Source organism: Leptosomus discolor, chromosome Z (genome assembly GCF_034619465.1).
Source record: "Leptosomus discolor isolate bLepDis1 chromosome Z, bLepDis1.hap2, whole genome shotgun sequence".
Classification (NCBI taxonomy): domain Eukaryota; kingdom Metazoa; phylum Chordata; class Aves; order Leptosomiformes; family Leptosomidae; genus Leptosomus; species Leptosomus discolor.
Window position 1 is genome coordinate 55,800,576 of NC_141419.1, and position 18,662 is coordinate 55,819,237.

General features: G+C 36.1%; 1 protein-coding gene across 1 annotated transcript in view; it reads right to left on the reverse strand.

Moving 5' to 3' along the window:
• Positions 1–557: 557 nt before the first annotated feature.
• FBXL17 (F-box and leucine rich repeat protein 17) overlaps positions 558–18,662 on the reverse strand; it is a 317,344-nt gene continuing 299,239 nt past the window's right edge. The window contains exons 8-9 of the mRNA XM_086479596.1: positions 15,262–15,404; positions 558–695 (exon numbers count right to left, since the gene is read on the reverse strand). Coding sequence (XP_086335722.1) covers positions 558–695; positions 15,262–15,404 — 281 coding nt within the window. The remainder of the gene's footprint in view (positions 696–15,261; positions 15,405–18,662) is intronic.

The following is an 18,662-nucleotide window of genomic DNA, read 5'->3' on the forward strand; positions in this document are numbered from 1 at the left end:
AAGATTTCTGTTTAAAGTAATGATTTCTGCAATTATTAAAATGTATGTAAGAAAAATCACAATTCTTTTTAGATTTTCTTATTACTGTGCATCTTAAAACTCCTGGGGTAGCTCTAGTAAATAATAAGCATCGAGTTTAGCTCCCAGTTCTAACACAGGCTTCTGTTGATCAACCGCACTTGTGCTAGCACTGCGTTACCATTTACAAATCAAAGGAAACACAGATGACCAAGGCAAAGTAAAGTAAACACAGGAAAACAAGCTTGTCATCTATAACTCAAACTATTCCTAACTAGCAGGAATCCACTTCAAGAAATCTGTCAAAGGCTTTTATGTCTTTTATGCAAACAAAACCACGATGCACTTCTAGAGTTTTGCTCCAATGTTAGCACTTAGTTGTACAGTACATTAAAGTCAGTGTACAGCTTTTACCATTTTACTATAACCTCTGTAAACTCTAAATTATATTGCATCATATGAAAGGTTGTGAACCCTCTGCAATCCCCATTAGATCTACTGAATGCAGCAGAGTGGAACTGTCATGTTGGTAAAGGAGGTTAAGAAGCAGTAGACATATTGGGTGTCCAGCCCATTTGATAAGCCCGTTCCAATGTCCTCTTGCAATCCTGTAGTACAGTACTGAAGGTTATATGTGGATACTGCTGCACTAGCTGCTCTACTGTGGCTTCATTCACCTGCAATCAAAGAAAAGAAGCCGTGATGTGCAAAAAGTGAATAAAATGGGCAACGTTATGCAAGCTAAATGAATGATCGAACTTTGGACTCCTGGAAGGACTTGCAGGATTGGGCTCCTCATTGATGCTATAGGTCTGGGTGTGTTTATCACAAGACAAATACACAGAATGTAATGTTCTGTTAGAGAATAAAAAAAACCCCACCACACCTTGACTTTATTGTAAAGGGAGAAGGTTTATACAACATTCTAGTAAGTACCATTAGATTATTTGTTATTGAAAGCAAACATTAAAGACAAATAGTCTCCATTTGAAAACAGCTTTATTTAGGAAATTGCAACAATGTTTAACAATCTATTAAACTATTTTAATTGCATGCTTGACTATGCTGGCCCCTCATAGAGTCCCAAACCTAATTATTCAAAGAAATGCCATCCTGTTCAACAAAGTGCTGCCCAGCGTAACAGTCTTCTATCTTGAAACAAAAGCATATTTACTAAAACTTGCTCAAGCAGACATAGGTTTGAAATCTAAGATTTTCTTGGCTTTGGAGAACAAAAACTGATTACATCTATTAATTTATGGCACTGTTATGATACTTTTACACATACCAAGTAGTAACAATTAACCTTAGTGATATGAACTTGCACTGCATGGTAGCTATCAATGTGGTTGCAATGAAAAGTAAGACATAACATGACTAAACACGGGGAAAGGAATGCAAACTATTCCATATTGCAGGTAGATCAATTTACCGATTATCAATATAAGTCAACTTTCCCAAATGCCAGAAGTCCTATGTGTCTTCACATTCATCACTGGTGTAAGTTTTTATTATAGCCTTTTGGTGTGAGGCTAGCACTGCACTAAGGGCATTGTGAGCAGAAATGGTGGGATCAATAATTACAATGTACAAGCTTGTCAGGTCTGGGATGTCCCTTCTAAATCTCGGACATCAAAGGTAGCACCTTTACTCATGATTAGACAAGGCAATCAGACAAGCCTAGCTAAACCTAACACCTTTACAATCGCACTGCTGTGAGGGGATTAATTTGTCAATTATTTTTTAGATGATTGCAGTTCATATCCCAGAAGTAGACAGCTTTCTTCAGCCTTTAGATAAATAGAAGATTAACCTAAGAACTGCACCTTCTAGGTAGCTCTCTTTGAAATCTTTGACGAACACTTTGGCATTTTAAAATGTGTTGATACTTGGGCATTTTAAAATGTGTTGATAAATGTTGATATATTTAAATACTGAACCACCTAGATCAGTAGGATGTATAACTGATACCATCATTCACTTTTTTCCCCCATGGTGTTCCACATTCAAGGCCAAAAGTAAAAAAACTAGATTAAAATCTTTACTGCCATTATAAGATCCATCTTGGAAATAATATTTTAAAGCACAGTGACAACAATACCTTTTAATATTTTTGTCCTTAAAAGATAACAAGGAGTGCATCCTTCTGAACAGTGATTGCACCCAATGACAAGGATAAATGAAAGGTTTAATATCCAGTTTTTCTACTTTGATAACAGAAACACTCAATCTTCATTGGAAATTTCATGTAGCTGAGACTGACTTGGATAGAATACCAGTTTAACTTCCCTTCACAGCACAGACTGTACTCTCTTGGCAAATTACTACGTTACAGTAACACCTTCCAGTGCTGAAAAACAAGAAGTGACTTTTAATACATCAAAATGAAATCAGAGAGAGCACAACTCCTCCAAAATATTTGATATTTATAGGTGAATACATACTTTCAAACTGTCAGAAACACTTCATAGAAATATTGCTTGGAAGGGAAGAATCTCCTAAAGCAGCAGTATTTGCTACTTTTTGCCCGTTCAATAATAGTCAAAAGTCTCCTTTCTTTAGATTTGTGGTGCAGAGAGCCAGAGTAGAATCTATCATATTACCACAAACTTCTCTTAATGGTTAACTCTATTAACAACTAAGTTGTTTAGAACAGACATGTGCTCTCAAAGAAGAGATATTGTTTATCTACTAGATAGAGATAGATAGCTGCAAATATTACTAGTAGATAGAGGTTATTATGATTTGACACATACCTGTTGGGCCTTTTTTGTTAGAACAACACGGATATTATGGCTTTAGAGCCAATATCATAAGCAAATTTTCTGTTACAGGAAACAAGTAATATGGCAAATTTGTTACAAAGATGATGTTCAAATACAGGAAGATAGGTAAAGATTTCCATGTCCTGCTGTCTTTACCTGAACACATTTACAGAAGCCACAGTCTGGCTAGATATAAGCTAATGTATTTGATACAAGGCTGACTTGAGCGAAATAGCATGGCCCATGATACTGAGGAAGACAGATGATGTTACAATGGCATCTTTTAGTCTTAAAATCTATGAAGAAATCAATGGTAAACCATCTAGCACTAGCCTTCTGTCCTACTTTTTTTCTGATACAATTATTACTGGATAAAATAATACTTAATATAATTGTTATCAATTGCTTTTATTACTTTAGTAAACAGGAGAAGGAAACTTTTGGTATTCAGTGCCAAATGAGGTTACAAAATAAACATGAGCATGCAGAAGGTAGGTAAAACCATTGCAGAAGTGACACTAACAAAATCCACTATTTTATGATCAAAACCTGAATAGCAGAAGGTTTTCTGCATTTTAAATTATTAGTTTGATCCTAGACAATAACTTGAGTGGTATTAAACAGCAAAGTAATGACAAATCCTATGTACACCTTTAGAACCATAACAGTTACAGAAAGAAATTACTTTGAGTTTAAAAAATTGAGTTTACTCTCATGACCCCCTGCAGTAAGCAGGGACATCTTTATCTCAGTCAGGTTGCCCAGAGCCGCATCAAGCCTGACCTTGAATGTCTCCAGGGATGGGGCCTCCACCACCTCTCTGGGCAAACTGTTCCACTGCTTTACCACCCTTATGGTAAAGAACTTTCTCCTAATATCCAATCTAAATCTACTCGTTTCTAGTTTAAAATCATTGCCCCTCGTCCTATCGCTAAGTGCCCTTGTAAACAGTTCCTCCCCACCTTTCCTACAGGCCCCCCTCAGGTACTGGAAGGCTGCTATAAGGTCTCCCCAGAGTCTTCTCTTCTCCAGGCTCAACATCCCCAACTTTCTCAGCCTGTCTTCATAGGGGAGGTGCTCCAGACCCCTGATCATTTTTGTGACCCTCCTCTGGAACCGGTCTAACAGGTCCACGTCCTTCTTGTATTGAGGGCTCCAGAGCTGGACACAGTGTTCCACGTGGGGGTCTCAAAATAAATTCATTACACATACCAAGCAGTTTTCCCTTCTGAGCTTGATCACTCTTGTTCAATGAATGAACACTGAATATATTCACATTTAATATGCTTTAAAACATTGTATTTTTCTTCCACAGAACTTTCATTAATCTTCATCTTTTGAGTTCTCAAAAGGAAGACTACTGTCTGAAGATAAACTAGTTATATTATCTGATACATAATCCCTCATTTGAATTTTAATAGCCCTTCAATTACATTTTGACACATAATGAAAGAATGCAGTCCTTACTAAGAGTCAAAGTAATAGGTTTGTGTGGATCCTGGTCATCAAACAGAAAAAAGAAAACAACAAATATTCGTTTGAAATGTGCTTTTTCTTGCTGAAATAAAAATTTATTCCAGGCCAAAGAACAGATTAAAAAAAAAAAACAAAGCAGAAGACGGGTTACAGAAACCAACAGGACCAAGTGATACCACCTCCTTTAAATTCAATAAGACCAGCTACCTAGAAGTCACAATTTTGAATCTTTTTTTGCTTAAAGACATCTGAACACATATTACCCACTTCCTGGGAGAATATTCTTGACTTTGTGGCAAATTTTATCTAGGGTGGAACCTCCTTAATTTCTTCTTCTGATGATAGTGTGACTGTGCAGACAGTATTTAAATATTATCTGCACTAGAGAACAAGAACACTTCCTCATGTGATTATTAAGATTTCACGTGGCAAAGAATCATATAATCATTAGGTTGGAATAAACCTCTAAGATCATCAAGTCCAACCGTCAACCTAATACCACCATGCCCACTAAACCATGTCTACAAGTGCTACAACTACACGTTTTTTGAACACCTCTAGGGGTGGTGACTCCACCACTTCCGTGGGAAGACTGTTCCAAGGTTTGACAACCTGTTTGGTAAAGAAATTTTTCTTAATGTCCAATCTAAACTTCCTCTCGCACAACCTGAGGACATTTCCTCTTGTCCTATCACTTGTTACTTGGGAGAAGAGACTGACCCCTACCTTGCTACAACATCCTTTCAGGTAGTTGTAGAGAGCAACAAGGTGTCCCCTCAGCCTCCTCTTCTCCAGACTAAATAAACCCAGTTCCCTCAGACGCTCCTCTTAAGATCTGTTCTCCAGGCCCTTCACCAGCTTCATTGCCCTTCTCTGGACACACTCCAGCTCCTCAGTGTCTTTCTTGTAATGAGGGGCCCAAAACTGCACACAGTATCTGAGCTGCGGCCTCACCAGTGCCGAGCACAGGGGCACAATCACCTCCCTATTCCTGCTGGCCACACTATTTCTGATACAGGCCAGGATGCTCTTGGCCTTCTCGGCCAACTGGGCATGCTGCTGGCTCATGTTCAGCTGGCTGTCAACCAGAACCCCCAGGTCCTTTTCTGCCAGGCAGCTTTCCAGCCACTTATCCCCAAGCCTGTAGCGCTGAATGGGGTTGTTGTGACCCAAGTGCAGGATCTGGCACTTGGCTTTGTTAAACCTCATACAATTGGCCTCAGCCCATCGATCCAGCCTGTCCAGATCCCTCTGCAGAGCCTTCCTACCCTTGAGCAGATCAACACTCCCACCCAATTTGATGTTGTCTGCAAATTTACTGAGGGAGCGCTCAATCTCCTCACCCAGATCACCAATAAAGATATTAAACAAGACTGGTCCCAATACTGAGCCACGGGAGACACTGCTTGTGACTGGCCACCAGCTGGATTTAGCTCCATTCACCACAACTGTCTGTGCTCGGGTGTCCAGACAGTTTTTAGGCAGCTTAGAGTGCACCTGTCTAGGCCATGAGCTGCCAGGTTTCTTAGGAGAACGCTGTGGGAAACAGTGTCAAAGTCTTTACTGAAGTCCAAGTAGATGAAATCCACAGCCTTCCACTCATCAACTAGGCAGGTCACCTCATCATAGAAGGACAGTATGCATCCAGTCCATGTGAAGTTTAAGAACATTCACAAAAGGATTCTGGGAGTGCACCTTTGGAGGACTTTAATCTCACTTTGCTAGGTATACGCATAATGTGGGTAACATGTTGAGAAAACTGGGAAATCAGTATTCAAAACTCTATCTCCTTTCGGTAAGATGATCTACCTACAACAGAAAGCTTGAAAAATACCTCCAGTCTGCAAGTATTCTTCCCAGAAAAAAACTAACTGGCATTTATGAGATGATTTTTCAGGTTCAGGATAACCTGAAACTACAGTTTTCAATTAAGAAGCTACTCACAGAAAAATATGCACTTAGATTTTTGATCTAGTATGCTACAGTTACTCATCTGGTCTGATAGCCAGTATTTACTGACTTGGTACACCACTTATATCTGCCACAGGCCACCATGAGTAATTTCTTTCATGCCATCTTCCACAAGTTCTCGTGGAAAATTCAAACTGCAAGAATAAACAGTTACTAGATAACTTTTGGGTTATGCTTTTAAATGTCATTCTAGTGATAATTTCAGCACTGTTTTCTTTCATTTCTAGATTCCAAAACCAGGAATTTCTAAAGATTTCAAATGATTCCAAATAGCTAGGATCTATTTTTCTTTACCTCCTGTTTCCATCATGTTCCTAGGACAGATCTTACTAAATTCAAGGGAGTCAGGTTTTCCTAATCCTTTTAAGATCAATTAGGGACTACAATTGAAACCGTCAGTGGAATTATCCATTCTTTTTAATGAGACTGATAGCTTCATTCACAAATAAGGAACAGAACCAGATGTTTCATCCTAAACAGGACTTTCCTACTTTTAGTTAACTTGCCTTTAGTTGATATCATGTCCAGGAGATCTTCTCTTGGATTGGAATATCAAACGACACATAAAAGGGCTTTAAAAAGCTTTGGTTTTAACTGAGAGAACTCCTTTACTGTACATCTAAGAAGTATAGTATACTTGTAAGACTGCTGACTGATCTCAAAAACTTCTCCTATAGGTATATCAAGGGCAATCTTAGAATGCAATTCTGATTCTAAAGCTCCTAAAATATCCAGGAATGTCTGTGCTTTTTCTTTTAGAATAATACTGAAAAGAGAGAGTCATCACCTGAATTGCAATTTTTATGCTGCTCTACACAGTAAAGAAGTATTCACTGTTGATCTAAAAGGTTTCCTATGTAAGGAAAGCTTCAGGGTAACATCCAATTCACTTGATAATTGAAAAGGAAAAGTTATCTCCATTCAAAGATAATAACTGAAATCAATAAACAGCCATATAACTAAAAAAACCCCACAAACTCCCCAAACCTAGGCTCACATGTGAAAACACCAACTTACAAAACTGGATTAGTGCAAAGGTGCAGCTTTAGAACTTCTTAGGAAAACTTGTCTATGCTTCTCAGTAGTTCATAACATCACACAGCAATGGATTGCTGAAATGATTTTTGTGTAGTATCTAAGCTAGCCCATGGAATAGGCATGTGGTGAGCTGATTTTGGAGAAGGTTGATGGGCACTGTCCTTCTGAGGACAATACAGGTAAGTATCTTCATTTATATAACTTCATAGGCCATTCATTAATAAAAAATAACAGACCAAGTTGTAATATGGTTAGTCTGTACAGAAAGGCATTAATAATATATAGAACTGCCAGCTTAATTTTCGAAATTAATACTTGTAAAGAATTTTAGGAAAATGTTAGCAGGTGAGAAGTAACATTCACACCAAAATATTTTGAGGGCTGCCATACATATATGTTTAATAATACAGGTGACTAAGTTGCAAGTATTATTTTTAAATTCCTACATATAAATAATCACAAAACCAACTTTACATAAAGAAAATGCAAACTGATTTGTTCCAAAAAGGGTTTCTTGTCATGTTATTGACATTTGTGCCTATGGAGTGGTATTGCAGCATCAGGGGTACTGAAATCTGAGTGCATCTTGTTTCAGTATACCTAGAGTAGTATTACATGAAAACCAAATTTGTATGTAGTGGTCAAAGAAATGACTCTACAGTCATTGTGTGTATCCATGATGATGGATTTTGGACATATTTTATATTTCAATTTCTCTACTGCTTTAACAATAAAATCCAAAATATACACACTTGGAGTTATTAAGAAACACATTTTCATACACACTTTCTCTTCTCTAAGCTGTAGTTTGCTTTCTCAAGCCATTGTCTTATAAAAAGTGCACTTTATTTGATTTTTTTTCTTCTAATAGTTGAATGAATTATATTCTCAGGTGGCCCAATTATAACTGTTGCCTGTAGCCATAACAAAATTAAAGATTTCTGGAAACGTTTTGTGTGAAGTGCACTTGATCAGCTAAGGCAGACATATTCCACAGAGTTTCAGTGACTGCCTTCATGCCCAGGGGCCGAACCTTTGTTTAGGACTTTAATAAAGTAACAGCACTACCAATATTAGCACAATATCCTATAGTCCAAATAAAGTCATTCACGATTTCAGCAAGAATGTATTTTGACTTAATGGATGCCACTATTAAAAAAAATAAATGCACACATGCATGCACATACAAACTATATTTGTGGACTCATAAATAATGAAATTGGCAAGTATGGTCTGATGTACTGTTATTTTCATAACATTCGACAACTTCATTGTGTTAAATCTTAGCAAATAATTTCCCACTTATATTTGGAAAGGGGAAGGAGCGGGTAAACAGAAATATCTGTAATCTTTTCTGCTGTGTGAAGTGAAATAAACAGAATACACAAACACTCTAATATTCAATGGTAGCACTTCTAGAAAGATTTCTGAAAAGGTAGCAAGGTTGCTTGTGGATTATAGCTCCTTTACAGTTCTTCACTTAAATCTTGACAGAAAGGTAGAGTCCAAGAGGGATGAAATTCATGTTGTTGTTTTTCACACAGGTGAATGCTATTGCCTCAAACTGCCAGTCCCTGCACAATTGCTGCAGTCATTGCATTACTGCAAAGTAATGAAATAATCCATTTCAGGTCTCTGTTAGTTTGCATAGTTTTCTAGCAAGAGTTATCATTTCATGGCTTGCTGTCCTAACCATTACTGCTAACAATACTGAAGTTGTATAAGTGATAAAAGTTTTCATTCTCAATTCTCTTTGCTTATTGTGAGGGTTTAGTTTTATATTAAAGTAGATAAATCAGTCTAAAGGAGCCTTTTAGTTTGGCTGGTTGGTTGGTTTGCTAATGGTGTTCATTTTAACCAGATGAACTTCTTCTAGACTCCACCTATAAAAGATTTCAAGGGGAAAACATTACCAATATCATCAGCATGTCAAATCTATGACGAAACTCTGTGTGTTGCTTTGTTCTTACTTATAAAAATTGCAGTTAATAGAGAGCCATTTGCAGTGAAATGACAGTGTTTATTTATAGACTGATAAATATTCTTTCAGATTACTTTCTGCCTGTTGAATTAATAGCATTGAATATTTTCCTTCCTATTCTGCTACACTAACAATAATTTGAGCATGTTATTGTAATACTTGTCAAAATGACAATGTGTAAAACTAACAGAGAAATCATTCTCAAAAGTTGTCAGCTAACAAAATGACTGGAAGTTCCAGGGGACAACGCTTCTAAAAAAATTTTCTCTCTCTTTTTTTTTTTTTTTTTAAAATAAAAAAAATGCTGGTTAATTCACATTACATTTTCCTTAATACTTGGCCTTATCCTGATTTTGAACCATTGATCAGCACCTGAAGCCCCACCTTTCTATTACAGTATGACACTGTCAGGTGGTTGCTTTTCAAAAAGAAGGACAGACTCATAAACTCAGGAAGATTCCATTTTCATCTTACTGCCATGGATTTGTTGCTGAACTATCAGCCTCAAAGATAAAAATCTTTTGGTAAAGAAACAGTTAAACTAGAAGTACAAAAAGCTCAATTTGTATAAAGAATCATTTTTTATATTTTAGCAGATGCTTTCATTCACACACATAATGGATCTGTTATCCTAGTCAGCTAGAGGAAAAAAAAAAGTATTGTTCAGTCTTTTAAAATTGTTGCATTGAAATCCAAAGTGAAATAAATGCTATTTTTCTGTTGTTGTGGCTTAGCAAGAGTAACTGTAGTTTCCTTCTAATGGGTTTCATGGATTTTATGAATCTAAAATCTTCATTATTTATAAAAAGATGTATCAATCACAGCTTCTACATTATACATATAAAACTTTAAAAAATACAGCATATCCTTTTTAATATGCAGCAACATTAACTTGAACAAATTATAGTGATTTAAGAGAAAATAAGTGCTATATAATTTTTCTTAAAGGGAAGATTGGGTATTTTCAGGCTTCTTCAATATCACAAAACCAGAATTTCAAATTTCAAAATGAACCCCTTAAAATATAAAAGAAGAAATGGTAGCAATTTGTCAGGTTTTTTGATCAGGCTAATGATAGTTAGCATCTTCTTAAGGTGGAAGGCAAATTGCTGTGATAACTATATTTAAACAAGCCATAGCTCTGTACTCTTGCTGTTCTACTGTTGATTAAGAACAGTTTAGCTCAAAAATGTACTTGAAATTTAAAGATGTAGCTCTATAACCTAAGATCTTATCTCTTTTTCACTTATGTAACTTCAGTTACAGACTATCTATGTAAATTCAAAATTTGTCGAAGGGTAAAAATGTTTCCAGTCTCCCTTAGTAAATTACATAGGAAACTCTTTTTGCCCTGAGCCAGTAAGTTTTTTCACAGGGTGATATTTCCTCATATACAGCAGGAGCTGCATGCTAGTTAGGTTAATGATTTCCAGTTTGCACAGGATATATATTTACAAATATTTCTACAGCAGATTTCATAGAAGGATAAAGTGATAAATTATTTTAAAAATCTACTGGTTTTATAAAAATCTTATTCTTACTTAATATGCAATGATAACAGACCATTTCTATTTTTAGGGGTCATCTATCTTCCTTCCTCTCTGTGGTAATATAAAAGAGTTTGTCTTTTTGTCAGTTGTACTGACCATCAGTTTCTGTGCTCTAAAATCTCAGTAAAATTGTAATAGGAAATACGTGCTGCAATTCATCTGAGAAAGTCATCTGGAATAAGCTACAGGCTTTCAGGAGTATTTTCATTAAAAATACTCATTCAACTGAATTTCTCAAAAAAAAAAAAAAAGGAAAAAAAAAAAGTAAGGAATAAAGGCCATGATGATTTATTAACTGACGTTGTGTATTCATTCACAGCCAACTTCGTCAGGCTCACTTCATTTCACTCACACATAGCTGTGAACATTGAATTTTGTGACCTTTGTTTTTCAGTGTATTTTTCTGCATGTTTTCCCAAGAAATGCCTTCTGCATTTATGTGGTAGCATTGCTGATAACCATTGCAAATAGCACCACAGCTATAGGAAAAAGGTCTTGAAATATGAAAATCTGTGCGAGAAAGGTTGCAAGCTCCACAGCAGGATTATTCTGACACATTGTTCAACTGGCCAATCTATCAGCCAGAAAAAACAGATCAAGTTTTTAGCCACTATTTCCCAGGTGACACTCAGCCATTTTCCACAAAGGTGAAGATTTCAAACTGCCATTATTTAAAGCTGTTTGCATTGTTATGAAAGCACAATAAAGAAGTGCTATAAAGACATCTTTGAAATTACTCCTAGCAACAAATAGCACAGGGAACATTGCCTCTTTCTCCGATTTATTTTGGAAATATAAAATACAAAATATTTACAAATAATTAAATAACTACAATATATGACCTACAATAGCATGATCTAGGTCAGTTTAGGGGTAGGAACATATAGAACTGTGTTCAGAAAAAGAAGCTTGAAACATGTGATTTTATCTCTTACTGCTTTCAAAAGAAATGGAGACTCAGAATGGCAACATTTCCTTTTTACGAAACACATGACTTGTGCAGTCTTAAGTGCTGTCAGCTGTTTGTACAGACCCATACATACATATGCAGACAAATACATATTCACACACCATTGATACCCTGTACTGCAAGAGAGATCAGAAGGGAGAAGGCTCCAAGCTTCTTCTGAGTACATGTTGATGTTTGCATGCAGGCAACTGGGAAATTTCATTGTCCAAAATATAAAAACCATAAAAATATTTAGGGTCTACTTTCTGAATGCCTAAACACTTTTGGAAGCCTATCTGATACAGAAGACTAATGTTATGTGTCTCACTGTACCTATGCTGTACAATGCAGAACGCTGTAGAAATCAAGCTAGCATTTCCTGAGTTACTCATGGAAATGGAAGCAATAGGTTATACTACCACATCCATATGACACTATCTCATGTGCCTTGCTGACTGCTGACTTTCCTGGACAAGGTGCTGTACTTTGTCAGTTAAGCTGCTATCAGGACTTATGCCCATGTGTCCACACTGCCCTGCATCTTTCCAGTAGTACCAGTTTGTTCAGAGCTCTCTCCAGGCCTCAGACACCACTGCTTGTAGTGCAGAAAAAGACAAATTTGCCTAAGTCATGGAGGTACTAGGGAAAATCAGAAAAAAAGAGACATTTGTTCAGTCACCTTGCCTCTAATATTTTTACATTGAAAAGAATACTTAGATTTTATGTATCTAAGCATAAACATGTTTTTTAAACCAAAATTCTACTATGGACAGTTCTGAAAGACTTTCAGCATTTAATAATATTTGACTTTTTTCTGTTTATGATTTGCAAATAGTGATTATATTGCTATTTAGCAACACTTAAATTTTTGAAAAAAATACTGTTAAAATGCTTATTAGAAAACTTTCAACTAAAATATATGCTCTCATTATGATAATGGTAAAGTCAGCATTTTTTATGAAACTTCTCAACACAATTAAGGCAAAGACCATATTGCTCCCGCGCTGTGCATGTTAGATGGTAGGAAACATGATAAAAAGGAAGGTCATGGCAACAGCAGTTTGATGAAAAATGAATAATTTGATTATTTTCATGGTGTGGATCAATAATGCTCTGCATCTACTGAAGCACATTGCCTGGAGGCACTCAGATAATCAATGGCATAAAACAGAGCCTGCCTTTACCCCGCTTGCAACCTCTCTGATCTTTCTTGGGAGGACCCTTGACGCCTCTAATTTATGTCAACTGCATATCAAAGAAATTCCAAAGAGCCTGGATCGTAAAGACTATTTTAGTGGTAACCATTTGAAGTCTACTTACATATGTTCTGTATGTAACTGTGTTTAAGTACTTCCCCTTCAATGCCTGGGAATTCCTAGAAAGGCATAAATGCTACCTGGTACTAGCATAACAGTCAGTACCTTAGAAAAGGAAGGCTGGTTAGAAGGGGCAAATTTTCTAACCTGCTTTTCACTACAAGCTGACAATAGTCCAAAGACAAGCATTTCAGTCAATGGAGCATGTAAATAAACCCTTCTGCACCACCCAAGAATTCTCCATAATGATGTGCTGGACACTGACATTTTAAATTTAATAGAGCAGCCACTGGAAAAAATTAGTTCTGCATGATACTGGGGAGAGACAGTTGAAGACATGACTTTGTTCAGTAATTTCTCTGTTAATTTGCAGTGGAAAAAGGGAGCTGGCATCTTCTAGCTGCCAAAAACTCTCAAGTCAAGGATACTCACTTCATTCTGTCTGTGGAGCTATTTTTCCCACCAAGGCTTTGCAAACGAGAAAATAATTCTCAGTGGTAGTCCTACTACTACAGTGTTTGCTATAACAGAATTTACTCATTTCTTAACAAGTTTTAGCTACCATATTTTGAATACTTGTATACAGGCGCACACGGATGCGTGCACGCACACCATACACAGACACACAGATACACACTCTCTCACACGCAGACATGCAGTCAACATTGCTTTTCTATCTTCCTTGGAGTTTTCTCAAAAATACTTATTTTTTCCTTTTAGCAGTTGTCTTCTTAACACTAAAAAACTAGGAAAGCATTAACCAGCAATTAGAGGAATACAGACTGTAGCACATCTAGTTTAGTAAAATTTGTTTTCAGCATCAAGATCACGGATTTTCTATAGCAGCTGAAGACAGTATAAAATTATTGCTCTTATTAGATCCTTGTTGATTGTTCAACGTTAGCTAAATCCACAAACCAAATACGTCTGTAAAATTGATCAGGTGATTCAAGGCCAGATCTAATTCCCAAGGTCAAGTAACCCTTTGAACATTCTCTAAGTACATAATCTTAGCACAATCCATCAAAGAGACTCACACGGTCTATTTGTCTATTGCCTCTCATAAACCACTAATGTTCAGGAGATTAAGTGAAGTCAGCTTTAATAGACAGACCAATTCTTCCAAAGTGCTCAACCTCCCCTTAAACGGGAAACTGTCTAAGGCTGGGTTTACAAAATGCTATTTCTAACTTTACAACTGACCTGGAAATCATTATTCCTCGCCAGTTGAAATACTGGGTTTTGTAACTTCTTCTATAAAGCACTGTAAGGGATGCAAGGTAATGGTTTTGAGTATGAAGTTTCTTGGACTAAAAACCTGTTTCCACAGGCTGTATCCAATCTGAAATTCCCAAGCCTGAGAGACACATTTATGATGGGCACATCACAAGCTGGACATTTCATTCATGATGGTTGGAAAAGAAACAATCCCTGTAGGTATATTTGAAGATTTGATATCAGAGATTCTGAATCTCCAATGACTTTTAGCTATTTCTGTTGTGTTTCCAGGCCTCTTGATCTCTCTTCTCTCAGCAGAGACATGAAGGCTATATACAGGGTGAGGTGGAGCTGGACTGCCTTGTCCTCTTTTCTTTTAATGATAAAGTACTAAAACTTATAGATATTCTTAATATATTCCACGTAGGAATGCTGTATAATAAGAAATTCAGTACTTTTTTTGTCTTTTTTAGCACTATGGTGTTAGCCAAATCCTTGTCCTTGAGTTTTCAAACCCATTACATATGAGCAAGAACACAGACATATAGAAAATCACATTGGAGTCTTTTTACTATTCTTTTGTTTCTTTTTTTTCTTTCTTTTTAAAAAGCAAAGTAGTCTGTCATAGGAATGACATGACATACCAATCACTTTTAGCCAAAAATATTCAAAACCCTCAGAGAACAGATTTTACATAAAACTTTTGTGAGCACCTCAGGTTGTGGGTGTAGCCTGTAGGTGTATTTTGAAAATCCATGTCTGCAAAAACTTATAATGCTCTTTTTAGTTCCTCTGATACTTTTTGAGCTAATATGTGAACACAGTACACTCTAAGTTACCACGGCAGTGAATACCAAACCTGTTTGTACAGAAAAACATAAACCTTCCCATTTTTCTCCCTTAGTTACACATACACACATGAGCATTCACTCTCACACATACTCAGAAGCAAGCACCAGTTCACATAAATGCTCCTTACCTGATCACATCTCATCAGCCCTAAATATCTGAGAGACTTGCTGCTTTGTGCAATTTGGGTGGCTCCGTGGTCTGTGATTTCTTTGCACCATCCAACATCCACTGTCTCTATTGTCATGCTGTACCGTCCAATGGCTATCAGAGCTGTAAAGATATTAAAGGTATGAACTATATAGCTTGTGGAGATGGTTAGCTAAGTTCTACGTATAAACTAAATAATATTGAAATTAAATTCAAGAAGCAGCTGTCATGTACCTTGTAAAAGATCTTGTGTTTCAGCATTTTTAACTACGAAATAGCTGTCTCTTCAAATTAGGAATACACACATGTGCAAATATGCATAAACACATAGATAAACAGATCTTCCTATATACTTTTCTATCTATCAATCAAGATAAACAGACCAGTTAGCAGAGATACCCTATACGATTCTTCTAATCACTTTTTTTTTGGAAGGATCAATGATCAATTAATTGAAATTGAAATAACTGTAGAATAAAAACAATTCTACCTCACTCTTCAGAGAAAATAACTGATTTTACACTATTAACAATTGTTTTTCAGCAAAATAATATTGCAAAGACAGCATAGAAAATAATAGGACATTTTCTGTGTCCATAAAACAAGTGGTTTTAGAAAACCCTGCAGGTACCTTATGTCATATATTTTATAACTATATTCTAAAATTGCATTTGTTTCCCATTGTTCACATTGATGATGTATTAACAATTACCTCAGTTCCATTTTTTCTTCTTGAATACTTTTTCAACAAAAATTTAAAAAATTTTAAAAGGCCAGGAGGAATTAAAACAAAAGCTTGAACTGTTATAAAAGGAAATGAAAGAGAAACTGAAAGTTCTGAAAAGACTGAAAAATAGTAGGTGAGAGAAACCATGAGGCATCTGAACAGGCTGGGAAGGCTTTGTCATGACACAGCTAGCCTGGAATGACAGAAAGGATACAAATCACTAGTACCCTAGTCACCAGGAAATACAGGCTCAGAAACTGTTATTAACAGAAACGAGCAACACACTCCAGTAGCTAAAATCTAAGCTTAAGAAAAAAGTCCAAGGTTTCTGGTGTAGAAGTCAGCCATCCGCATGTAGCCAAGGGGTAGGATGTTTACAGTTTTTAATCGTAGTTATAATGCAGCTGCTGAAAAGGAAGATGAATGAGTGATTCAGTCCAAATAATGCAAGTATCCTTAAAGGGATGATTTTTTTCAGCAGCTGTGGGCCAGTTCTGTTCATGCTATAGTTCTGTTCAACCTACTGTAAGATTAAAAAAAAAAAGGAGAAGGAGGTATAAAGAGCTGGTAGCTCTTGAGATGCCAGATGTCAATCTTAGCTAATGAGGGTGTAACTGAGATCTAGAAGCAGAAAGGAAGAACCCACCTGACCTTGCAGTAGTTCTGCAAAGACCTATACTGATGGTAGACAGCGGTAAGGATAATTCGATAATTTATAAAGATTTAGGTCTTGATTTGCAAACAAAATCAGCCAAAAGAACCAAATACATTCTCAGAAGCTGTGGAAGACACACTAGTACATAGTTTTTTTCTCGCACCAGTTCACCAAAAAGGGCAACGATAACTGGATTTTGTAACTGACACGATGAACCTATGATCCAATCATCTATGCAGTTGCATTACGGTTTCACTGATTTTTGTAGAACGATAACAACTTCCTGTTCTTTTCCCAATACATCCCTAGAAAACAGTCCTAATTTTCAAATACGTAAATATATGTATAGCAGAACATAAACTTTGCACTTTTCTTTTACAGCGTTTTTTTACAATATCACTATAATAAAAATTACAGAAAGAGAGTCAGAAACTTTCTGCATGTATTCTGCAATAACAAAAGCTGTAAGAATCATAGATTATTGTAACAACATAAAATGTTATAGACACTATAGTGCAGGAATACTGAAAGTCTGACACTACATTAGAACATTGTCAGTTAAAGAAAATTTCGAATACTGTCTGTATTTGTATATTTTTGTTAGTTTTTGTAAAGTTACAATCATATACTGTAATTTTCAGTATTTCTTGTAAAACTGATAAAGAGGAGAACAGAGAATACTTTTATAGGAGTGACAGAAAAGATCATCAGATCATACTGGTGAAGAATTCTCCTAGTAAAGGCATTAAAGGAAATTAGAGATATAACTTCTGGGACTTCCCTCACAAGACTTACATTAGAGAGAAAGTAAGGCATGATGATGCTGAAAGACGAAAGAAAGGGTGTTATAGTGTGTGCCGAATGCCCAAGACTAAAATATAACCCGAGCATCATTAGTCCAAGAAGCTGCCCTCAATGTGGCAAAAAGACGGCTTAAAGCATGAAATTTCATGCAGGCATCTTCACATGCATGTATTAAACAAACTGGAAGAATAAAAGATTCTCTATTTTATTCATATGCACTATTTTATAACAGAATATTAACAGAAATTGATTGTATAACAAAGCATAATTCAAAAGCCATTAATTCATCATTTGGTACGTAACTATCTGTATTTTGGCATTTTGGGGGGGTAAAGCATTTAATTTCTAGAGCAGGACCATAATGAAATCTCAGGTTTTTTAATATAAAAATATTTTTACCTCTTACATAATGGAAAAAAGACCTAATAATTATTGAAATAATTACAAAATAATTATCAAATAACTGATCATGAAGCCTCTTTGCAAAACTGGCCTTCACTTCTTGTCTTCTAAACATAGTTCAATCAGCCAATTGTTATTAGTATTACTTCTCTGAAGTATGTTTCAACCACAACCATTCCTACAGAGCCCCGAGATGTCATATGCATGTATTTGATCTTCTGTTCAGCAGTACTGAACAGCTGGGTATTCTCTAACACATAAGAATAATTGACAACATTTTTCTCATTTAATGACAAATGACACTAGAAATAAATTACTGCATTACAAATGGCTGAAGACTTACAATATTCTGTCATATACTAGTAGAAAATAACATACTTATTTTGTACTGTGCAACTCCTTGTCCCCAGATTAGTAGACATCTTTCTGGAAAACCAAGTATTTTGACAAGAGTGTACAACATTACACTGTAGTCATATATTGCAACGGTACATCTGGAATAGAGGGCATACCATTTTAAAACACTAATGACCATATTTTCAAAAAATTTCAATGTGTGCAACTGCACCCTCACAAGGCCAGAGAAAAGATACACTTGTTTCTATCAGCACCAACAGTGACAGGTGAAGAAAGGCCAGGAGAAAAGGTGAAAATTAACAATACTTTCCCAGAACACTTTCCTCACATCAAAAAAATTGTGGTCAGGGACTTTCTAAACCGGGGTTTATGCCTCTCTACTTCTGTAAGTTCATCTAACCAGTCTTGTAGTCCACAAAACCTTTTACATACCACA